At 42.4% G+C, this 26,144-nt stretch overlaps 1 protein-coding gene across 3 annotated transcripts in view; it reads left to right on the plus strand.

The window, feature by feature from the left end:
- DHX30 (DExH-box helicase 30) overlaps positions 1 to 26,144 on the plus strand; it is a 195,591-nt gene that overhangs the window by 100,398 nt on the left and 69,049 nt on the right. For all 3 annotated transcript variants that reach the window (XM_033931942.1, XM_033931944.1, XM_033931945.1), the window contains exons 9-12: positions 3,084 to 3,162; positions 17,557 to 17,661; positions 18,189 to 18,364; positions 24,503 to 24,709. In XM_033931942.1, coding sequence (XP_033787833.1) covers positions 3,084 to 3,162; positions 17,557 to 17,661; positions 18,189 to 18,364; positions 24,503 to 24,709 — 567 coding nt within the window. The remainder of the gene's footprint in view (positions 1 to 3,083; positions 3,163 to 17,556; positions 17,662 to 18,188; positions 18,365 to 24,502; positions 24,710 to 26,144) is intronic.

The following is a 26,144-nucleotide window of genomic DNA, read 5'->3' on the forward strand; positions in this document are numbered from 1 at the left end:
GGTATTGAGCATGCGCAGCTTTTGCGCAAATAGGTTATTCGGAGATGGTCATAGTGACCCTCCATCCAGGAAGCCAGCCACGGTAGCAGCCTGTGCTCAAACATGGAAGACTTTTCTACACTGGTAAACAGAGAAGCAGTTAGACCAGGGATAGGGAACTCCGGTCCTCGAGAGCCGTATTCCAGTCGGGTTTTCAGGATTTCCCCAATAAATATGCATTGAAAGCAGTGCATGCAAATAGATCTCATGCATATTCATTGGGGAAATCCTGAAAATCCAACTGGAATACGGCTCTCGAGGACCGGAGTTCCCTACCCCTGAGTTAGACCCTTTCAGGGCCTCCATTTCCGCAGTCCTGTTGTTCCTATAAGAAGGTTTGGAGAAAGGCTTGGCGGTTGGATACCTCAAGGTTCAAGTGGCCAGTCTTTCCTGCTTCAGAGCAAGAGTAGACAGATCGTCTTTGGCTTCCCATCAGGATGTTGCCAGATTCTTGATGGAAGGATCAGATCATCACCTATAGACTAGTTTAAGGGGAAAGTTAGGCTATCTTCTGTCCTCCAGTTCAAAGATAACAAGAGAAAGGAATTCTTATTAGGGAAACAAAGTGCTTCAGTGCACAAAGAAGCCCTTTTTTCACCACACAAGTTAGGGTAGATGAAATAATAACAAAATAAAATTTTGGAAAACAAATCATGTGGTGATGGTGGTGAGGATATGTGTGTAAGAAAGATAGTCTAGAGCAGTGGTTCCCAACCCTGTCCTGGATATCCCTAATGAATATGCATGGAGCGGATTAGTATGCCTCTCACTTCCATTATATGCAAATCTCTCTCATGAATTAGGGCTAGCCTGAAAACCTGATTGGCCTGGTGGTCCTCCAGGACAGGGTTGGGAACTACTGGTCTAGAGCCTAAGGGGCAATGCTCGTATTCCATAATGGAATCTTAGACCTAATCATGTGGCATTGGGGAACTTAGACTGAGTCACCAATTTATAGAATTGCACTTTTATGTGAAATTCTTGGAGTGCACAGTATACAAGTAATAAAGTTTGAGAACCTCACTGCTCTAAAGGCCCTGATTCCAATGGTTATTTATGGCCCACACATTTTCATGGACCTTTTGGATTTCCAATTAAATTGAACCGGGTCTCTGTGGTGGTGGTACAGTGCCATGAGCCTTAGTTGAAAACTATCCAGGATCATTTCCTGTATTTTATCTTCCCTCCCAACTTATTTATCCCAACCATTGTAATGGTTGTCCTCAGACAGGGGTCATAGATTGCAGCAGCTGCCACCAGCATGTGACTGCCCATTCGGTAACAAGGTTGAGTAATGGTTGGGATATCCCATCTCCTCCTCCTGGTCTTCCTCTTGGCCCTGACTACCTTCTTAGTGGAACACATAGCACTTTATACTGGGCCATCCTTCTTCATTAGTCCGTGCTTGTATGCGTATCTACATAAGACCTAATAACAATGTATGTAGTGATTGGTACAGTGTGAGGACTAGTCCTTAACGTATTCTCTGTGTTTGAGTATATAAAAGGCTTCATTAAACAAAAGGCTGTGTATTTCAGGAAGCAGGTGGAAACTTGGCTCTTCTCCCAAGCCTTTAATGGCAGAAGTACCGTATTTTTCGCTCCATAAGATGCACCTGACCATAAGACGCACCCTAGATTTAGAGGAGGAAAACAAGAAAAAAAACCATTCTGATCCAAATTGTGCACCATGCCCCCCTCACTCCCTGCCAGACTCTGTACCCAACCTCACACTCCTTGCTAGGCTCTGTACCCTGTCCCCCCTCCCTGCCAGGCTCTGTACCCTGTCCTACCACCCTGCCCTGTAGAAAAGTTGACTCCTTTGTCTGCAATCACTCCAACTTGGGCTTCAAATGGATCACAGATGGACTTTAAAAAAAATTCTATGTGTGTGTTTCAATTCTCTTTGAACTTTTCAGTTATCTTAGAAAACCTATCTCATCCTCTGACACATTAAAAGATGCCACAGTGGCTTTAATTTATATAAAAATTAAATAAATAAATGAAAAAGTCAAGCTCTCCCCTTGATAATAGCGCACTCAAGCCATCACAAAAACGAAGGTTGGGGGGAAGGCTTGGCTTCCCTCTTTTTTGGCTCTTTTATGCAGCTTGTAGTTGTTTTAATTTCCAGTCACCTCATTCATTCGGTTCACATGCATCGTCTATCATTTTGTTTGACTCATGCACCACCAGAAAACTTCTCTTCCAGGTAAAGTTAAACAGAGTGACAAACAAAAACCCTGGCAGCACTTCCCGAAGACGAAAGACAAGTAGGGGATGCCCTTTGCGGGTAGGCATGAGGGAGAAAAAGGAAAAAAACACACTTTATCCACGTCGGACATCAGAACTGCGACCCTTCCTGTGGACCGGAGGGAGGGGACGAGCCTCCGGCCACGGCATTACACGCTTCCAGTTCCACTGCCCTAGCTGAAGAAGTAAGGGGAACTCGTTCCTGGCACCGACTTCAGTGCAGGAATGTGAGAAGCGGCTTCGAAGCGCCCCTGCTCTCCTCACACACCGCGTACGGGAGAAAGAAAAAAATTGACTCTGCCGTCACTTGTAAATGGCACACAAAAAGTCACCTCGCTTAGAAAGGAAACGAGCCGCTCCATTTTCGGCCACCAGTGCTCTACGCCTCCATTCCAGCCCAGCAACTCCTGGACCACAGGGGGGGAGGGGGTAATCATTATATTTGCTCCATAAGACGCACCCACTTTTCCACCCCCTTTTTGGGGATGGAAAAAGTGCATCATATGGAGCGAAAAATACGGTAACTAACTTGCTGGACACATTCACTCCCCCCCCTCCAGGACATGTTTATATTCATGTGCAACGTTCTCTGAATTATCCCCTTAAATTTTAACTCCTGTTACTCTGTCTTATTTATCTATTGCCTATGTATGACTTATTCTTGCTGTACATCAAAGGAAGTTAATGCAGTGTCCCAAGAGAGGCAGCTTGTGCTTGATGAGTGAGTGCAAGAGAGCAGTGTTGATGGTGTGAACATCTCAGTTGCTGAGTGCCTATGTCTTTCTCATGCTCCAGCAACCAGATGATGACTGTGGCCCCAACCTGGACCTGGTCACTGATGTCCTCCTTCAGGTTGATGCTCATGGAGAACCAGGTAAGGGAAACTTTTCAGTGTGTGCAGATAGCTGAGCTGCTAACATCATTGCTTTCTCTCCCTGTGTAAATAGGTCTAAAATACATAGTCAGGGAGTACTTGTTTATTGGAAGCTTCTATACCACTACTAATGACTGGGGAGTCAATACTGAGCTTCAGCAAAGGTGTTACAATACCTGAGTTTCAGCAATTATACAATTCATGAGTTTATTCATCTATATTTTAATAAGCACACATATTGAACAATGTTTATCATCTATATTAGTATAAATGTTATATAAGGGAAATATTGTTGCAGTGCACTCAGACTGTGTATCAAAAATTACAAAAGGAAAAAAATATAGAGAAATGGTATAAATCTATGTAAATCTTACCTATTTATTTATACCATCTCTCTATATAGTCTTTTTTTTCTTTTGTAATTTTTAATACACAGTCTGAGTGCACTGCAACAATCTTTCCCTTATATAACATTTATACTAATATAGAAGATAAACATTGTTCAATATGTGTGCTTATTAAAAGTACTTTAATATAATTGAATGAGTCTGGATAGATTGGGACAGTCTGCTCATTTTGTAGATTTAGAACAAATTGGAGAAAATATTTGTTTATTCTTATGTAATTAAACTGTGGAATTTGTTGCCAGAGAATGTGGTAAAAGTAGTCGGCATGATTGAGTTTAATAAAGGTTTGGGCAAGTTCCTGCATGATAGAGTTTAATAAACCATTATTAAGATGGACTTGAGACAATGCATTAATCTATTTTATTCTTTTGAGATCATCAGATAATTGTGACCTGGATTGGCAACTATTAGAAACAGGATGCTGGGCTTGATGGTCCTTTGATCTGTCCCAGTATGGTGATGCATATGTACTAATGAGTTTGTACTTATCACAGCCACACCAAATCTAATATTTAATAAACTCTCTGGAAGCCCTTCTATGAATATTTTTAATTTGGCAAGGGAGTGAAGAAGCCGGCTATTACGGCCTTCATAGTAAGACCACTCGTCTCTCTTTATGCTGGTTTAAATAATATGAATTTATATAATCAGATAGCAATAGCTTACAGGAACAAATCACACAGCATACAGAGTGATAGAGCATACACCAAGCTGGCCAGACTGATGGAGAACTTCCGATGAGTTCTGACTCCTTGGTTCAAAGAGCTTTCCTTTATATGATTCTGACAGCTCTGGCCCACGTTGGTGTATGTTACATTTCGCACTTTCATTGGTTAATCATATTCTTTAGCTCATTTATTAGCCTATGGATTGGTTAACATAATTGAGTGATACTGTGTGTCACGCCTTTTTCCATCTAATTCTACCCTTATTTCCCCGTAAATGTCCTTTTAATATATCAAGAACCTCCCTTGAGCACCTGGCCTAACGGCTTTTCAGTTCTGTGGTTAGCCTTCTTGCACACTCATATCCCTGGTTCGTCTTCCTTCTTGTGAAACTTCCATAAACTTATCATACCACTATATAGCTAAGATCTCTTTTTCACCAGAATTGTTTTTCTCTCCAACTGTGCCTTCTGTTTGACCCTGCTTCCAAGAAAGCAGAAGTGCTTTTCATAGTTAACAGTTTCTAGTCAGAGTGAATCAGTGTCCATTTTGCTTTTTCAGCAACCATTTTAGGTCTTAGCTGTATTGGCCTGTTCCTGCTATAACAGGGAAATTCTCAGGGGTCTTCACCTGAGCTTACAGGACTTCTCCTCCCCTTCTTCAGGAGTGAGGGCACTTTTCAGACAAGCAAATTTACCTTGAGTGTATGTATACTATCTACATTATGGGTGACTTCAATGCCAAAGTTGGAGAGGATGCAGGAGTGGTCGGCAGGCATGGCCTAGGGGAGAGGAAGGAAGCTGGGGACTGCCTTGTACAGTTCTGCCAAGAGAACAAGATTAGAATCACCAACACCTTCTTTATCAGCCAAAGTGACATCTCTACACCTGAACATCGCAACCAAATTGACATCATCTGCCAACAAAAATGGAAAGGATCAATTTTCTCTGCAAAAACACTACCAGGCGCAGACTGTGGATCTGATCATCAATTCCTTGTAGCCAAAGTCATGGTCAGAGTATGTAAGATCAAGCATCCAGACATGCAGATGAAGTTTGATGTTGGTGAGATCTCAGGTAGGAAGGAGGGGGCCCAGAGGAGTTGTTGGCAGAGATCAAAGGAATCATCACTGAAACTGCTCAAAAGCATGTGCCATACAAGAAGCCAGTATGTGGTAGGAACTGGTTAACTGTAACCACTCTCCAAATCGCTAATAAGTGGAGAGAGGCAAAAGCTAAGGGTAGGTTGAATGAGGTGATGCGACTCCATGCTGATTTCCAAAGAACAGCCAGGAAAGACAAGAACAACTTCCTGAATGCTTAATGCATGAGTCTCGAAGAAGCCTATAAGAAGAGCCACACCAGGAAATCATTTGCCATTGTAAAACAAGTGAAATGCCTTTCTCAGCATGCCAATCATCCATCAAAGACTGATGGTAATTAAATTAGCGACCAGCAGGATATCAAGCAGAGATGGAAAGAATACACAGAGGAATTATATATCAGCACCAGCACTGACTTCCCTGAAGAGCTTGGGATTTAAGAGGAAGCAGAACCAGATCTATTGGAAAGTGACATGGATTGGGTGCTGAGGCAGCTGCCAAACAACAAAGCACCTGGCATTGATGGAATCCCTGCAGAGCTGCTCATACCAGTCCCAAGAGCCACACTGACAGCACTATGCCAGAAGATCTGGAGGACTTGCACATGTCCAAAGGACTGGAAAAGATCAGTTTTTATTCCACGGCTGAAGAAAGATGGCACCATGGACTGTACCAGGGAATAATCGCCCTGATCTCTCACGCCAGCAAGATGCTTCTAAAGAACATCCTTGATCAAGAACTTCCTGTTGGCCAAACTGGATTCCATAAGGGGAGAGGGACCAGTGATCACATCATAAACTTGAGGTGGATCGATGAAAAGGAGAGAGAGAACCAGAAGCAGTTCTCCTTGTACTTCATTGATTATACCAAGGCTTTTGACTGTAATGAGCATGACAAGCTTTGGAAAGTACTGAGTGAGGAAGGAGGTTAATCAGATTGCTTTACTATTATCAAGAAGCTATAGTGCAAACTAGGTATGGAGATACAGAATGGTTCAAGATCATAAAGGATACAAGACAAGGATGCATCCTCTCTTTTTCAACCTCTGCAGAAGTAATCATGAGGAAGCTGGATTTAGATGATTCGAGTATTGTGATGAGAATAGGTGGAAGAACCATCAGCAAACATTCAAGATAATGAAGGGAATAGACTTAGTAGATAGAGACAGGTTGTTCACCCTCTCCAAGGTAGAGAGAATGAAAGGGCACTCTCTAAAGTTAAAAGTGGATAGATTCCATACAAACGTAAGGAAGTTCTTCACCCAGAGAGTGGTGGAAAACTGGAACGCTCTTACGGAGGCTGTTATAGGGGAAAACACCCTCCAAGGATTCAAGATAAAGTTAGACAAGTTCCTGCTGAACCAGAACGTAAGCAGGTAAGGCTAGTCTCAGTTAGGGCTCTAGTCTTTGACCTAAGGGCCGCCGCGTGAGTGGACTGCTGGGCATGATGGATCACTGGTCTGACCTAGCAGCAGCAATTCTTATGTTCAATCTGAGATACACAGATTATACTACCCTGCTGGCTGAGAAGGACCTCAAGAAGTTGATCCTAAAGCTGAAAAAAGAAAGCGAGACGATGGGACTTTACTTGAACATCAAGAAGACCAAAATCATGACTACCACCAACAAGAAAGTCCATATAATGGGTCCCTCATTGATCACAGTGGTGGTTTGATAGCAGAGATCAAGCATTGATAAGCACTGAGGTGTGCAGCCATTGTGAGCATGGACCAAATATGGGAGTGCAAGGATGTCTGTCACCATCAAACAAAGACTGATCACTGCCATTGTGTTCCCAATCATGATATATAGCTGATGGACATGGACACTTTCAAAAGCAGATAGAAAAAAAAATCAACACCTTCAAGCTGTGGTGCTGGAGAAGACTTCTACGAATCTCATGGACAGCTAGGATCACCAACAAAGATGTTTTTGATCATATAAACCCAAAGTTGTCCCTGGAAAGCAAGATTACCAGACAGAAACTGACCTATTTTGGACATGTGATGAAGGTGAATTCACTAGAAAAGGAAGTGCTACTCAGAATGGTCAGTGGAAACAGGAAAGATCAAAGGTACAGACTCCGGAACGCTTTACTAAAAATGCTGTCATACCAAACTAGTCCTTTGTTGTCCTCTGAGGAAGGTGGTGGTGTCGCCGAAACACGGATCCTTGTCTTAACCAGTATTGTATGTGAAATACTTTTTAATACTTTAGACATTTGTTTTGGGTTTTTTTTTCATTATTATTTTATTTATCATTTTACAATTATCAAGTATAAACTTGTACAGAAAGTAAAATTTAAATCGGAATTAAATCAAGAATATAGAATTTACTTAAATTTTAACTCAAGTCCTCCTTTAGAACCAAGATGGAACAAAAGTGAATTTAATAAAAAATATATAATGAAGAATGCTACGGCTAAATTAAACTGAACTCAGGGCAACCTGTAAATCCATCTTATCTAGGGCTAGGTCTTATCTTTTTCTTTCTCCAGTCGTGATAAAGACTGGAAAGCCGTAAGCTGGAAAGGTTCAAAAAAGACATATTTTTGTGAAGAATAATAAATGATACATTTGCATGGATGATGCAAATAAAACGTTGCCCCTAAGGCTAACACTCCAGGCTTTAAAAGTAAAAATTCTTTACGACGTCTCTGGGTATCTCTGACAAGGTCTGGGTACATTTGTATCTGGATTCCTAAAAAATTTTTCTGCTTATTTCTGAAGAAAAGTCTCAATAACCAGTTTTTATTTGGGGCCAAAGCCATGGTTAGTAATAAGCTTGCAGGTATTGCCCTTTCCCTATCAGAAGATTCCAATAAGGTGGACACGTCCAAAGTTTCCTGTACATCTTCTTACTGTTGTTTCTGTTGGTTATTGGGAAGATAATAAACTTGTGTAAACGGAGCTATCGATCCTCAGACATTTCCAAAATTTCCAACATATATCTTTTCAGCATCTCCCGAGGAGTAATCATTGTGACCTTGGGAAAATTCACCAATCTTAAGTTATTGCTATGGGAGAAATTTTCCAAAGACTCAAGCTTCCTCCTGAGATTGGTGTTATCTTTAATAAATGTCTCATGAAGCTGTTTGGTCTTTGATATCTCCTGGTTAATGCTGACAATTGCTTTTTTTGACTCTAATACTTCTAATTTCAAGTTCTGAATATCATTAGCATGAACTTATGTTTTCTCTTCTATTTGGCGAAATTGAGGTTTTATTAAATTTGGGATACTAGCTACCAGGTCCCAGATAGAGTCTAATGTTACCTCCCAGGGTTTTTGAAGTTGAGGAAAAGGGACTGAAAATTCCTCTTCAGCTGGTGGTTCTCCTCATTGATCGCTCTCCTGGATTCGTCCGTCCCCTTCAGAAATCGACTCCTCAGTCCCTACGCCTGGACTCTCTTACATTTGTAGAGAATCTGGCTCCAAGCTCCCTTCAGAGATTTCACCGGCCTCCAGAGCAGGACAAGCTCCCTCTTCCGAGAACTCCCCCAGTCCCAGAGAGATCGCCTCCGTTCCTCCCATTCGGGGCGTCTCTAGCGGGACAGCCTCCGGCGGCTGAAGGGCGCCCTGCATGCGGTGGATAAGCTCCACTATGTTGCTCAAACCGGCTGCTCCGGAGCTCTGTGAGGCCCCAGCTGAGCTCCTTCCTCTCCATTTGGGCATCTCGTAAGTTTAAGGTAAATTTACTCCAGCAAAGGTTAAGTTTTTATAGCGAGCTCACCGACGTGTGATGCTCATCTAAGTCAGTCAGCAGCCCTACTTTGAACATTTTTTGACATCAATAAAGCTTATATAACTTAAGGTTGGTTTAAGGCATCTATGCCTCTTTTTTGCTGCTCTGGTAGTAGTGGCAGACCATTTACTAAACGACTGGTTCATCAGAGCCCATTGGAAGTCCCAGGGGCATCAGGCGGTTCACCAGGTTGTTCAGCTGCTTCAGTGCCTAGGCTGGGTGATCAACTTTCCAAAGAACCAGCTCATTCCAACTTAGAAATACCTGTGGGTCCTCTTCGCCTCAGGGCAGAATAAGATCTTTCTGCCCGACTCGTACCAGGAGCAGCTTTGTCAGCTGATACATTCCTTCCTGAAAACTCTGGTTCTGACAGCTTGGACCTGCAGGACCTGGGATCCATGGTTGTGACCATAGATGTGGTTCCTTGGGCAAGGACCCACCTGTCTCCGCTGTAGGATGCACTTATTTCCCATTGGAGTCCACAGAAGGAACTGTTGCATGCCCAACTTCCTTGGACAGCAGAGGCTCGGAACAGTCTGGCCTGTGTTTGAATCCTCCTCCTCTGTACCAGAGTCTTCTATGTTGGGTCCCTGCCTGGGTGATCCTGACAATGGATGCCAACTTAAACGGCTGGGGGGCTCTTTGCTTGAACAGAAAAGTTCAGGGCCAGTGGTCCCTGTCTGAGAGAAGTTATCCTGCCGTTGTATCGGGCGATGGTGCGCCCGCATTTGGAGTACTGCGTCCAATATTGGTCGCCGTATCTTAAGAAGGATATGGCGTTAGTCGAGAGGGTTCAAAGGAGAGCAACACGTCTGATAATAGGTATGGAAAACCTGTCATATTCTGAGAGATTGGAGAAGCTGGGTCTCTTTTCCCTGGAGAAGAGGAGACTTAGAGGGGATATGATAGAGACTTACAAGATCATGAAGGGCATAGAGAGAGTAGAGAGGGACAGATTCTTCGAACTTTCGAAAAATAAGAGAACAAGAGGGCATTCGGAAAAGTTGAAAGGGGACAGATTCAAAACAAATGCTAGGAAGTTCTTCTTTACCCAACGTGTGGTGGACACCTGGAATGCGCTTCCAGAGGACGTTATAAGGCAGAGTACGGTACTGGGGTTCAAGAAAGGATTGGACAAATTCCTACTGGAAATGGGGATAGAGGGGTATAGATAGAAGATTACTGCACAGGTCCTGGACCTGTTGGGCCGCCGCGTGAGCGGACTGCTGGGCACGATGGACCTCGGGTCTGACCCAGCAGAGGCATTTCTTATGTTCTTATGAGAGGAACTAGCCGATCAATCGCCTGGAGCTTCAGGCAATTCAGTTGGCTCTCCTGCATGTCGAGCGCTTTCTATGAAATCAGGCAGTGCATGTTGTCTTGGACAATGCCAAGGCAGTGGGTTCAGATTGCTAGTCTTTCTTGTCTTGGGCCTAAGCCTCTGAGAGGTTCTTTGGCCACTCATCCAATCATTGTCAGGTTTCTTAGAGTCACATTGAGGCTTCGGCCCCTGCTGTGGCTACCCTGTCTTACTAAGAATTTCAATCTAGTTCTCCAGTTGTTGGCTTGTCCGCCCTGTGTACTTGTGGAACAGGTGTCCTTAATGGATCTCACCGTTAAGACTGTTTTCCTGGTGGCTATAATCTCAGCCTGCAAGGTTTATGAGCTTCAGGCTTTATCTTGCAGAGATCCCTTTCTTTGAATTACGGATTCTGTGTATTTCTCCCGAAGGTGGTCTCTAGTTTCCACATCAATCATGAGGTCCAGCTTCCTCCATTTACTCCCTTGGGTTTAAGGGAAGCATGATTGAATGCTGAGGTCGCTGGATGTGCACAGACTTTGTTGCTGTACTTGGAAATCACAAACGAGTTTTGGGTTTCTGACCACCTGTTTGTATTGGTGGGTTCTGTCCATAAGGGCAGGCCAACTTTGAAGGCCACCATTTCAAAAAGGATCCGTATGGCTATTTCTTCTTCCCATATTGCTGCCAGAAAGGCTCATTTTACTAGAGTCGTTTCTTGAGGAGATTTGTAGAGCCACTAACTGGTCCTCCTTACATACTATTACGAAGTTTTACAGGATTGATCTGGCGGCCAAGCAGGATGCTGCTTTCGGTTCCTCTGTTTGCCAGCAGACTCATCAGTCCCACCCTGACTCTATGAGGCTGCTCTGTTATTTTCCACTTGTCCAGGAATAGAGTGGGATTGTACAAGAACGAAAGATTAGGTTCTTAGCTAATCTTTCTTATAAATCCACACTCTATTCTTGGAACACACCCTGGGAGTTGCTGATTCGCCAATTGTCTGCCTTGATAAGCATTGGTAAGTTGGACTTACGGTTTTTTGACCAACCTTTCTAAGAGTACCATCCAAACACTTTGCCTTGGATTCCCTAGCTGTAGCGCCCCCCCCCCCCCAGGCTGCATCTATTTATAGCACAGTTCTTTCAGGTGTTTACTGTTTGTTAACCTGTTTCAGTTGTTATAAAAATTGAATGTTGAGAGCAGATTAGACTTGTTTGTTGGGGAGTTTCCCTGTACCCCTCCCTTTTGTCTATGTCCTCTACAGAGGTCACTGTCTGCTTTTGCATGAACTGGAGACCAGAGGGCAGTCCTGAGGTAAAAGAGGAGGATTTGAAAACATTATGTAAATTAGGCTTCCTACAAGCAGTCTCGCAACATGGGATGCATTTTCTACTTCTCCAGGAATAGTATAGATTTACAAGAAAGAATTTTAACAAAGATATGAACCTACCGTATTTTCGCGGATATAACGCGCGCGTTATACGCGTTTTTACCTACCGCGCATACCCCTCGCGCGCTATATACCTGAGCGCGGTATACAAAAGTTTTTAAACATAGTTCCCACCCCGCCTGACGCCCGATTCACCCCCCCAGCAGGATCGCTCGCACCCCCACCCCGAACGACCGCTCGCACGCCCTCCCACCCGCACCCGCATCCACGATCGGAGCAAGAGGGAGCCCAAGCCCTCTTGCCCGGCTGACTCCCCGACGTCCGATACATCCCCCCCCGGCAGGACCACTCGCACCCCCACCCCGAAGGACCGCCGACTTCCCGACAATATCGGGCCAGAAGGGAGCCCAAACCCTCCTGGCCATGGCGACCCCCTAACCCCACCCCGCACTACATTACGGGCAGGAGGGATCCCAGGCCCTCCTGCCCTCGACGCAAACCCCCCTCCCCCCCCAACGACCGCCCCCCCCCAAGAACCTCCGACCGCCCCCCCAGCCGACCCGCAACCCCCCTGGCCGACCCCCACGACCCCCCCACCCCCCTTCCCCGTACCTTTGGTAGTTGGCCGGACAGACGGGAGCCAAACCCGCCTGTCCGGCAGGCAGCCAACGAAGGAATGAGGCCGGATTGGCCCATCCGTCCTAAAGCTCCGCCTACTGGTGGGGCCTAAGGCACGTGGGCCAATCAGAATAGGCCCTGGAGCCTTAGGTCCCACCTGGGGGCGCGGCCTGAGGCACATGGGCCCAACCCGACCATGTGCCTCAGGCCGCGCCCCCAGGTGGGACCTAAGGCTCCAGGGCCTATTCTGATTGGCCCACGCGCCTTAGGCCCCACCAGTAGGCGGAGCTTTAGGACGGATGGGCCAATCCGGCCTCATTCCTTCGTTGGCTGCCTGCCGGACAGGCGGGTTTGGCTCCCGTCTGTCCGGCCAACTACCAAAGGTACGGGGAAGGGGGGTCGTGGGGGTCGCGGGTCGGCCGGGGGGGCGGTCGGAGGTTCTTGGGGGGGGCGGTCGTTGGGGGGGGAGGGGGGTTTGCGTCGAGGGCAGGAGGGCCTGGGATCCCTCCTGCCCGTAATGTAGTGCGGGGTGGGGTTAGGGGGTCGCCGTGGCCAGGAGGGTTTGGGCTCCCTTCTGGCCCAACTACACAAAGGTACGGGGAAGGCGGGTGGGGGTGTCGTAGGGGTCGGCCAGGGGGGTCGCGGGTCGGCTGGGGGACGGGCGGAGGTTCTTGGGGGGGGGCGGTCGTTGGGGGGCGGTCGTTGGGGGGAGGGGGTTTGCGTCGAGGGCAGGAGGGCCTGGGATCCCTCCTGCCCGTAATGTAGTGCGGGGTGGGGTTAGGGAGTCGCCGTGGCTAGGAGGGTTTGGGCTCCCTCCTGGCCCGATATTGTTGGGGAGTCGGCGGTCCTTCGGGGTGGGGGTGCGAGTGGTCCTGCCGGGGGGGGATGTATCGGACGTCGGGGGGGGGGCATCAGGCTTTCAGGATGGGGACAGACCTTCAAGGGGGGACAGTGCACGGAAAGTCAGGGGGGGTGAACGGAGAGTCGGGACAGCGCACGGAAAGTCAGGGCAGTGCACGGAAGTCAGGGGGAGTGAACGGAGAGTCGGGACAGCGCACGGAAAGTCAGGGCAGTGCACGGAAGTCAGGGGGGGTGAACGGAGAGTCGGGACAGCGCACGGAAAGTCAGGGCGGGCGAAAGGAGCGTCGGGCATCATGCGCGGTATACCCGTGAGCGCGGTATACAAAAGTTTTTGTACATATCATCGTGATTTCTGCGCGCTATACCCGTGTGCGTGTTTTACACGGGTGCGCGTTATATCCGCGAAAATACGGTAATCTTTCGATAACTCTGGTGGAATATGAGGCACGCAGCAGCATTTTAGAACAGCTTGAAAGGGAGAGATATGACTTAGTGCAGGGGTGTCAAAGTCCCTCCTCGAGGGCCGCAATCCAGTCGGGTTTTTCAGGATTTCCCTAATGAATATGCAGGAGATCTATTAGCATACCATGAAAGCAGTGCATGCAAATAGATCTCATGCTTATTCATTGGGAAAATCCTTATTTTTATATAATTCTTTATTCATTTTAAAACTTTCATCAAGTGTACAAAAATTGCAACACAATAACATAGATTTAACCACTTGTACATCTTATCATTATAACTTATAGTTGTAAATATAACCCTCCCTCTCCCATCCTGAAATCCTTTTAGTAATTTTTATTTTTCATATAATAGAAACCCTCCCCCCACCCCACCCTTATCATACATATTAAATATAGAAATATTAGGAAAATGGCATCAATCATGACAAAAGGACGTTAATGGTTCCCAAATTTTAATGAAGTTTTTATAATTTCCATTTTGCACCGCTATTGATCTTTCCATTCTGTATATGTGGCAAACTGAATTCCACCAAAATTTAAAATTGAGCCTACTATGGTCTTTCCATTTATTAGTAATATGTTGAATGGCTAATCCGGTCAAAATCAATAAAAGTTTGTTATTACACATTGATATCTGACTCTTTTTTCTCATAGACATACCAAAAAGTACAGTATCATAAATTAATGCTACGTGATTTTCTAATAAACAATTTACTTGATCCCAGATTGAGTTCCAAAAGGCTAAGATATGGGGACAATAAAACAAAAGATGATCTAAAGTCCCCATATCCAGATTACAATGCCAGCATCTATTAGACAAAGAACTATTTAACTTTTGCAATCTAACTGGGGTCCAAAAAGCTCTATGTAACAAAAAAACCCAAGTTTGTTTCATAGACATTGTACATCTCATTCTCCAAGACCAAATTTGTGGCCATTGAGATGCTGAAATATCATGCTTAATCTCAATGCTCCAAATATCCCTAAGATATTTAGGTTTTTTTTTAACCAATTCACTAATAGTTTTATACCAGTGTGCGGCCTGATGTCCCAGAAAGTCCGCCTGAAAACATAAAAATTCTATGCTAGGTTGATTATTCAAATTTTTCCATTCAGGGAACCCTGCCTGAATGGGCTGCTTCAATTGCAACCAACGAAAAAATTGCGATTTGTGAAGCCCAAATTTATGTTGCAATTGTGTAAAATCCAGCAGCTTACCATTAGTAATTACATCATTTAAAGTTCTGATACCTGCAATTATCCAATGTTTCCAGACGATCTTAAAACCGCCAATTTGAATCTTGGAGTTTAGCCATATGGATTGATTCGTTGAATTATTAATAGTAATTGCTGTTAAATTACTGACAAACCGTAATGTTTTCCAAGTATCCATTAGAATTCTATTTTCTTTGTACAATCTGGGCATCTTGAAACTGAGCACATGAGAAAGATGTAAAGGAAACATGAGTCGCCATTCCAAATATAACCAATCAGGAGTATACTCAATGAGATCCGGGAGGACCCAATACATACCTTGACGTAAAATATAGGCTTGATGGTACCTATAAAAGTTTGGAAAATTTACCCCGCCCTCCTTAGTCTTTGCAAAGATGCTATAGCAATTCTAGGAGTTTTACCAAGCCAAATAAATTTTATAATAATTGAGTTCAATTTTTTATAAAAAGATCCATGAAAAAATACTGGTATCATACCCATTTGATAGCAAACTACAGGTAGAATCATCATTTTAACCGTTTGAACTCTCCCCCACCAAGATAAATGTAATGGATTCCAATGCTCACATAATTCCGTAACCTTTTTTAACAGCCTTTTTTCATTTTCTTTTACAGTCTCATCTACTGTATTTTTAATCCATATTCCTAAATATTTTAAACCATCATCCTTCCAAACGAAAGAAAAGGACTCAAACATACTTTTTAAACAATGTACATTGAGTGGAAGAAGTTCAGACTTATTCCAATTTATTTTATATCCTGAAAATTTACCGAACTTGTCTATCAAGTCTAACAAACAAGGAAAATCCTGAAAACCAGACTAGATTGCGGCCCTTGAGGAAGGACTTTGACACCCCTGGCTTAGCGGAAAACCTGTGAGAAGCACATTGCAGTAATCCAGACAAGAGGTGACAAGAACCTGTAGCCTGTAATTTCATGGATTCAACAGGCATTAGAACAGATGGTTTCCTTCTGGCTTTAAACAAAATCATCAGATTTCAGTATGTAAGGATTATATATTTATCCCTCACTGATTAAGTCTTCAATTTTATTCACCTCTCTTTCTAAGCTTTGGAAGTTCTAAGAAAATATTTTAATTTCTGGTGGAATTTGTTGTGTCACTTATATAGAATGGAAAGATCATTGGCGGTACAGAATGGAAAATATAAAAGTTTTATAAAAATATGGGCGCCATTAACATCTTTTTGTCATGATTAAATGCCATTTTTCTATTTATTAATTATATACCACTTAGTGATGAAAGAGGGGAAGGGTTTAATGGGAGGGTTTATGATCTTATAATGAATAATGGGCTTAGAGGGAGGGTGGAGGGAGGGTTGCATTTATATTTATAAGATACAATGATAAGCTGTTCAAGTGATCTAATTAATAGTGTTTATTATGATTTCTGTACACTTGATGAAAGTTTAAAAACGAATAAAGAATTTAAAAAAAAAAAAAGGAAAATATTTTCACAAATCACTGACACTTCCTACCCAAGGAGAATGTTTTATTCAGGAATCAGAATTTCTCAGTATCTACACACATTCCTATTTTGCCTTTTTTTTCTAAAACAAAATCAGAATTCATTCACCAACTATTTGCACACGTGTCAGCTAAGCTTCCTCGTTGAACCTACTGCTTGAGTCATCAGCCAGTCAAATGTCATTTAGTTGTCTTCAGTAATTGTCATGCAGATTTTCTGCAGGTGTGCCCTTTGCTTAGCACAAACTTTTAACCAACAGGAACATTTACAGATTTTAAACCATTGCTGCTATTTATTATCACTTCCCAGTCTTACTTGCCCATTTCATCCTCTTTACCCTTTAATTTGAATACTAAACAAGCTCACTCTGAATTAAGAGTTCTTCCCACTAGGGCAGTTTTAGGCAATTCCAGTCCTCGAGAGCCAGAGCCAGGTCAGGTTTTCAGAATATCCACAATAAATATGCATGAGGTAGATTTACATCTCAAGTAGGCAGTGCATGCAAATCCATCTCATACATATTCATTGTGGATATCCTGAAAACCTGACCTGGCTCTGGCTCTCGAGAACCAGAATTACCTACTCCTGCAATAGGGGCAAATTTAGCGTGGATTCTGTCCTTTAATGCAACTTCAGTATAACCAGAGTCTGTCTACCTTATTTCATGGAGCTAACATTAGCCAGAATGCTATGGCACTGATGAGAATAGCTCATAGATCAGAAAACCCTGGTTTATTCATGTGATTTTGAAGTCAAAATTTCTCATAACACTGTTCACTCTTACTTTACCACTTTGTGCTCTTTTATGGTAGAATTTGCATGCCTGTGCTTTACTCATGCTCTTTATTCTTTGTTAAGAACATAAGCATTGCCATACTGGGACAGACCAAAGGTCTATCAAGCCTTGTATCCTGTTTTCAACAGTGGTCAATCCAAGGCACAAGTACCTAGCGATATATCAGAGTAAAACTGATTTTTATTCTTCCTAAGGTGCAAAGTCTTATTTTTGGTTCAGACTGAATTTTGCCTGGATAGGTGCAGTGGACTAAGCTGGTCTCATTTTTCTCTTTGCCACATTAGTCTCTTTATTGATTTGTCACCTGTTCCTGATTGTACCTTCAGGTGGGATCCTTTGCTTTCTGCCTGGCTGGCAGGAGATCAGAGGCGTTAAGCAACAGTTGGAGGAGAGACTGGCTTTGCAGATGGACAAATATCATATCTTACCAGGTGAGAGCAGTACCTCTGCAATTCTAGAGGAAAGGCAAAAAATTTGAGGGGGGAATGGAGGCCTGGAAGACGCAACTTGATCCAAGTGTGCTAGAGGAAAATGGACCAATGTGTTCTTTTTGGTCTTAAGATGGTCAGGTAGAGAGGGCTGCTAACTTTCTGATTTCACCAAACCTGAACTGACTAGGACTTTGAGAATATAAAACAGGGACACTGAATCTGAATCTCAAATCAGGTACTAATTGATGCTGAATTGAGATTTAGAGAAAAAATGCACATAAGATTCAAGCCTCACATTTTCACAGTAAAGACTTTCATAAGAGAGACCTTGCTCAAGGCTTGTGGATTCTGTGGCTGTGGCTTAATTGCTTTGTTTGGCAAGCAAGATTTATGGGGAGGGCTTACAGGCACCATAGATGGCAGGGAGTATTTGGGGGTCATTTTTCTAGTGTACAGGGCTTGATGATGCTGAGGCTGAAAGCTAATGGTATGTGTCCTTACCCGGTTTTTTTCCCACTTGCTTCCAGTGCACTCAAACATTCCCATCATGGACCAACAAGCTGTGTTCCATCAGCCACCACCCGATGTCAGAAAAATAGTTCTGGCCACAAATATCGCAGAAGCATCTATCACCATTGATGATATTGTCCATGTGGTGGACAGTGGAACCCAGAAGGAGCAGCACTATGATCTGAAGACTAAGGTACCAGTACTTTAAGGGTATGCCTCCTTTCTGTGGTAAAGTGAAAATGGTTTACATTTATTATATTCAAGTATTTTCTCTGTCCCCAGTGGGCTCACAATCTAAGTTCTGTTACGTCCCTTCCGGATTCAGTACACTAGGTGTTCAATCCCTTCCTGCAATCCGGGAGTTGCAGAAATCCAAACACTTTTCTGAGCACATGCTCCTCCCACCTTAGAGAGAGAGTTAGAGCCCCCTGTAGTTTTCAATCTCTACAAGGAATCCGTGTAGAAGTCTTCTGCTCAGTTTTGCATCTTTTTCTTATTTTTTTTGCTTAAAGTTTGTCTCTCTTAGAGGCTTGAGTGCTTTGAAGACCCCTTTGTGATGGTCCTCTGTCGGAGGAAAGAATGCAGTCCTGCAGTGCCGGATTGCTGCTTCACTGAGAAACTTTCTTGTCTAGGATTTGTTCAGGTATGTTGCTTGGCTTTGGGACTGAGCTACAGGGGGCTCTAATGCCCTCTAAAGTGGGAGGAGCTTGTGCTCAGAAAAGTGTTTGCATTTCTGCAACTCCTGGATTGCGGAAAGGGATTGAACACCTAGCATACTGAATCCTTCAGGGACTAACAGAAAGAAGATTATTGAAGGTGAAAAGCTAATGGAATAATAAGACCTTTTCTAAAATATGGGGGCCATTGACATCTTTTTGTGATGATTAAACACCAGTAATTCGATTGAAATATACACCATGAATAATAGAGAGGGGAAGGGTGCTTATTTATTGTGTTTACTATTAATAATAATGGGAAGGGGGGTGGGTTATGGGTTTATATATATACAATTGTTGTTTTTCTTGATAGATTTACAAGTGGTGTTTTTAAGAATATGTATGATATTAATTTGTACACTTGTTTAAAGATTAAAAAAAAAAAAAAAAGTAGGTGAAAAGCTAATCTTCTATTTTTGTACCTGGGGCAATGGAGAGTTAGGTGACTTGCCCAGAGTCACAAGAAGCCACAGTGGGACTTGAACCCAACTCCCCAGTTACTTAGCCTACTGCTCTGTTTGGTTTAAAGCTTCCTATTTTATCTTAAGCCTCAGAAAATTCTTTAAGGTTTTGTGGAGAAATCTAAAGTGATGCTCGTCGGGAAGAATAATCCAGATCATAGTTCTTTGCTAGGGTCCACCTTAGGAGCCAGCACCCAAGAAAAAGATCTGGGTGAAACTGCAGACACTACGCTGGTGTGCAGCTGCAGCAAAAAAGCAAACAGGATGTTGGGAATTATTAGGAAAGGGATGGTAAATAAGACCAAGAATATTATAATGTCTCTTTATCACGCCATGGTATGTTCTCACCTTTATTGCGCACAGTTCTCATCTCCATATCTCAAAAAAGACATAAATTATTAGAAAACCATGTAGGACTCTCATATGACACTATATTATTTGGTACAGCAATGAGAACTCAGAGTCCGATTTCTGCAAATAATAACAAGTTATTATTAATATTGACAAGGGTCGCCATGCAACAAATTACTCAAAATTGGAAAGATTATACTAAATTAAATTATACATTTTGGTGGAATTCAGTTTGTCACATATATAAGATGGAAAAGGTGTTAGCGTTACAACAAGGGAATCTTCATAATTTCAAAAAAATTTGGGAACCATTGACTAATTATTCTAATGATCAGACATCTTAGCACATGGGTAGTAGATATGTATGGGAGGGGGGGAAATGTATATCATATGAAATTAGGAATATTGATAAAAAGGGGGGTATATATTCTATATTACAAGATGATTTGTTTGTAAATACAAGTGATATATGAAAATTGGTTATAATATGTTTAATTCACTTGTAAGAATTCAAAAATGAATGAATAAAAAAAAAAGACATAGCGGAATTGGAAGAGGTTCAAAGAGTGACCAAAATAATAAAAGGGGTGGAACTCCTCTCATGAGGAAAGACTAAAGAGGTTGGGGGCTCTTCAGTTTGGAAAAGAAACGGGTAAAAATGAATCAATTTTCCACCCTTTCAAAAAGTACAAAAACTGGGAGCACTCCATGAAATTACATGGGAATATTTTTAAAACAAATAGGAGGAATTTTTTTTTTTCACAGTTAAGCTCTAGAACTCACTGCCAGAAAGACGTAGTTACAGCTGTTAGCGCAGCTGGTTTTAAGAGAGGTTTTGACAAGTTCCTGGAGGAAATGTCCATCGTCTGCTATTGAAATAGACATGAGAGAAGCCACTGCTTGCCCTGGGATTGGTAGCCTGTAATCTTACCACTATTTGAGTCTCTTACCAGGTATTTGTGATCTGAATTGGCCACTGTGGAAACAGGCTACTGGGCTAGATGGACCATTGGCTATTCTTGTGACCCTAGCAGGTCTGTGTAAAATATAAGTTATCTGTTTCAGGTTCACAACACTCACATAAGAATAGCCTTAAATTACACTTTCTGGTGGAATTCTGTTTGCCATATATACAAAATGGAACTCACCATAGCAACACAAAAAGGATATATTAATAAATTTCAAAAAATATGGAGACCATTAACAGAATTTTGTAAAGAACAATAATTTTCCCATGTTTAGAATTTGATTAGGTTTAATGAAATATGGGGGCCATTGACATTGTTTTGTAATGAATAAACACCATTTTATTAACATTATTTATGATTGGAAGGAAAAGGGGAGGGTTTATATAAATGAAAAAAAATAAATAAATAAAAATGTAAAAAAAAGAAATATGACAAAGATTGATTCAATTAAATAATTGTATGGAAAGGGAGGGGGAAAGAAGGGTTTAGATATATATACCTTTGTTATGATCTTGATAGATTTATCAAGTGATGTTAGTAAATCTATGTATTACTTATATTGTACACTTGTTGAAAGTTTAAAAATGAATAAAGAATTATAAAAAAAAAAAAAAAAAGAATTTGATTAGAAGGGAAAGGGGGGAACATATTTTTGAATAATATACAATATATAAAAATTTAAATGTATAATATAACTAATGGAATTTTGATTGAAAGGGAGGGGGAGGGATGGGATATTATTATTATAATTAATAAGAAATATGTAACTTTAAAATTCTGATATATTAATTGCATCTATTTTAAAAAAGTTTTAAATAATTTATCAATATGTAAGCTTATCAAGTGTGTATATATAAGTTTATATAAAGAATATGTAATTCACTTGTTGTAACATAAGAAAATGAATAAAAAAATTCAAATGAAAAAAAAGAATAGCCTTAATGGGTCAGACCAAGGGTCCATCAAGCTCAGTAGCCCATTCTCATGGTGGCCAATCCAGGTCACCAGTACCTGGTAAAAACCCAAGGAGCAGCAATATTCCATGCTACCGATCCAGGGCAAGCAGTGGCCTCTCTCATGTCCTTCTCAATAACAGACTACGGACTTTTCCTCCAGTATTTTTGGCTCCTTAAGATGCACTTTTTCCACCCCCAAAAAGGGGGTGGAAATATAATTGCGTCTTATGAAGCGAAGATACAAATGTAAGCCCGCTGCTACATATTTTAGCCCCCCCTGCTGCCACCGCTGCTGCATATTTTAGCCCCCCCTGCTGCCACTGCTGCTGCATATTTTAGCCCCCCCTGCTGCCACCGCTACTGCATATTTTAGCCCCCCCTGCTGCCACCGCTGCCGCATATTTTTAAACCACCGCCACATGTTTTTAAACCCCTCCGCTGCTGCATATTTAAAAAAAAAAACCCACCACTGCTGCACCTTTTTTTTTTTTTTTTTTAATTTCTTTATTCAGTTTTGCATATTACAACAAGTAATAACTTTAATCCCACCTGCCTGCTGCCGTCATACCTGGTGGTCTAGCAAATTTCCCAGCCAGAAGCGCAGCGATCAGGAGCAAGCCCTCCGCACTCCTGCCTGGGCTCACGCCCATCTCCGAATGACTGCAGTCAGCTCTCGTGAGACTCGCGAGAACTGACTGCAGCCATTCGAAGATCGGCGTGGGCCCAGTCAGGAGTGCGGAGGGCTTGCTCCTGATCTCTGCGCTTCTGGCCTGTGCGCCGCTGGCTGGGAAAGATGGGAAGAATTAAAAAAGGTACCGAGGGGGATGATTAAAAAAGTTACTGGGGGGTATGTGGGGGATGATTTATGGTACTGGGGGTACGTAGGGGTATGGGGGATTATTTAAGGGATATGGGGATGATTTTAGGTACTGGGGGGCATGTGATTGTATGGGGGGGATGATTTAAGGTACATGGGTATGGGGGGATGATTTAAGGGGATGGGGGATGATTTAAGGTACTGGGGGGGGTCTGCCTGCCTGCCACTAGGCCTGCCTACCTGCTCTGTGCCCTGCCCCGGCCTACCACTGGACCACTAGGGGGGGGGGGTAGGGTACAGAACCTGGCAGGGAGGGGGGACAGGATGCAGAGCCTGGCAGGGAGTTTGGTTCAGAATGTGCTTTTTCTTGTTTTCCTTTTCTAAATCTAGGGTATGTATAATTAGAATAATGGGGAAGGGGGATATATTGCTTCATTATTGGTTTATTATTATTTTGAACATATTACATGTAAGATATGTTTGATTTACATTATTTGTGGAAAGGGAGGGTGTGGGAGGATTTAAAATATGTATTGAAATAATAATAAGAAATAATTTTCAAGTGATGTATAGGAATTAACTGATGTAATATTGTTCACTTGGTGTAAGATGAAAAAATGAATAAAGAATTGGGGAAAAAAAATCTAGGATACGTCTTATGGTCAGGTGCGTCTTAAAGAGCGAAAAATACAGTACTATGCCTTTTAATAGGGGAATAACATTTTTCTGTTCTTTGTTTTATTTGACTGCTTCCTGTAATGACTGTATACTCTGGTAGCAGGCACTTGCATTTCCAGTGTTGGACAAAACCTGTTTCTGCTGATGTCATCAGAAAGTGCATTTCCAGGATCAGACAACCCGGTTTCCACTGACATTAGAGAATGACATGGGGACAAATTTTTCCCTGTCTCTGCCCCATTCCTGCAAACTCTGTCCTCATCTGCACAAGTCTCAAACATTTTAGAATCATAAGTGTTCGAGGCTTGTGTAATTAAGGCAGAGCTTAAAGGAATGGGGCAGGGACAGTAGCAAAACTCGCAGAGACGGGGTGGGGAAATTGAGTTCCTGTGGGGACGGGGACAAATTTGTCCCCATGCAATTCTCTAGCTGAACTTCACGGTCCTGCGGTATATAAACTGTTATTATTCAAAAGAGAGTGCATTTCCAGGGGGGTTAGATACTCCCCCCCATTTCTGCTGATGTCATCAGATAGTAGTAGGGGTCATTTCCGGCGACATAGGTGGGGGGATGAATCTATCACCATTCATTCCTATGGGAGGGGAAGGACAGGGGCTTGGTCTAACCTGAATTTGAACACTGATTGGTTGATACTTATCTTATCTCACCTGTCAATCAGTTTGACATGTAGTATACCCATTATACTACTCCTATCTGTCCTATTTTTGTAATGAATGATTAACTTTTCCCATGTTAAGGTATTTGATTAGGGGGGAAAAGGTTAGGTTTTACTTATTGTTATTATATAATACATGAGTATTTCAATAATTTCACAGTAAGGATAATTTTATGATTTATTGAATAGGGAGGGAGGGAGGGGGAGGGACTATTAGATTCAATAAGGATGATATAAATGTTAGATTTCTTTCATAATATTTAAAATATTATAGAATTTTAATTTGTAATGAAATGTTAAATTTGATGCTTATATGAGAGTTAATCAAGTGTGTAGCTTTAAGTTTTAAATGAGTTTATTTGCTACACTTGTTGTAACATACGAAAATGAATAAAGAATTAAAAAACTACTCCTATCTGTCAACATCATAAAGATTATCCATCTCCTTTTGGAAGACCTAGATATAATGTTATATTACTTTTATATTAAATAGTTTCTCTTGAAATACAGTAAAACAATGAAAATGTTGAACAGAAATGGCTTCTACCTCTTGTACAAGATGATGTTGGATGGGGTTATAGTGATATAAGAGCAGATTTCAGAAACAGACTACAGAGACAGGTGTAGTTGATTTTTAGTGACAGGTATGTTTATAGTGTTGCAGTATTTGTGTTTTGTTTTATAAAATGTTTAATAATTTGTTTAAAGGTTTCTTGCTTGAAGACCAAGTGGGTATCTAAGTCCAATGTGATTCAGAGGCGTGGCCGTGCAGGCCGCTGTCAGTCTGGGTTCTCCTACCACCTTTTCACCCGTGACCATCTTGCAAAAATGGAGAATTTCCAGGTTCCAGAAATCTTGCGCACACCACTTGAGACACTGATAGTTCAAGCAAAGATCCACCAGCCAGGGATAACTGTGAGTAAACCTGGAGGAGTGTATGAGTATTATTGCCTGAAAACAGGAGTGACTGGGAAATATGTTGGCAAGCCTTGTCTTCCATGGAGGATTAGAAGACCCAACTTGCTGTCGCTTAGAATCTGAGGCTTGAGGTGGAGACTCATTCACTTTTTCTCCATAGACTTACCATTTAGGTCACAAGACCTCCAATATTGGTGGGGGAGAGGACAGGGTGCAGTGAGGCTTTGTTTGGTGGCTGTAGGGTGAGGCTTTGTCTGGTCATGGGACAAAGCCTGGTGGGGGGGTGGACCTGGCTGGATTTGGATTCCAGCTGGGTTGATGATACCTGAGCTAAGTACCTTTATAACAATAATAGAGGAAGTGTGCAGTACAACATAGCCCTATGCATAAAGAAATATATATAAAAACATATAAAGCAACTTAGATTATAAGAATAAAGTTCGAGGTAATAAAAACTTCAACAATTGTATGGACCGATGATAGTTCACTATTTGGTCAAACGCCGGGACATGATCTAGTGGCACTATGACTGTGAACACTTGAGATCCATTAAGAATGCTATAAGCTATTTGATTTAATGAGTTCTTAGTTTGGTGACTCTATAGTAGCCTACATAGTTTGTTTGGAGAAGTGGGTGCGTAGCACATTAACTTTGAAGAAGCAATAAGGGCCTAGACATAATTGGAGTCACAGAAACGTGGTGGACTGATGACAACAAATGGGATGTGGCTTTACCAGGATTCAAACTCTACAGGAGAGATAGGTCACACAAAAAGGGTGGAGGAATAGCGCTATATATAAAAGATTCCATACCTTCAACCAGGATGGAAACAACTGTAAGGGCGGATGACTTGGAATCACTATGGGTTAAGCTACCAGGAGGAACTAGAGCAGACATAAAATTGGGTCTGTACTATCGCCCACCTGGGCAAACGGAAGAAATCGACAAGGATCTGGAGGCTGAACTGAGACAGGTATGCAAAAGCGGAAGGGTGGTGGTGATGGGGGACTTCAACTACCCTGGAATAGACTGGAGTATCGGGCACTCAAACTGCATGAGGGAGACCAAATTCATGGAGGTTATGAGGGACTGTTTCATGGAACAGCTGGTCACGGAACCAACACGGGGTGATGCCACTCTTGACCTAATCCTCAATGGACTTGGGGGGCCCGCTAAGGAGGTGGTGGTGCTAGCCCCACTAGGAAACATCGATCACAACACGATCCAGTTCAGGCTAGAAAGTGGATCATCAAATAACATTCAATTGGAAGAATTATGACAGATTAAATTACAACTTTTGGTGGAATTCAGTTTGCCATATATATAAGATGGAGCGTACATTTGCAACACAAAAAGGATATATCGATAAGTTTAAGAAGATTTGGGGACCATTAACAGATTTTTGTAATGATTGATATAATGTTTTCCCAT

Source organism: Geotrypetes seraphini, chromosome 2 (genome assembly GCF_902459505.1).
Source record: "Geotrypetes seraphini chromosome 2, aGeoSer1.1, whole genome shotgun sequence".
Classification (NCBI taxonomy): domain Eukaryota; kingdom Metazoa; phylum Chordata; class Amphibia; order Gymnophiona; family Dermophiidae; genus Geotrypetes; species Geotrypetes seraphini.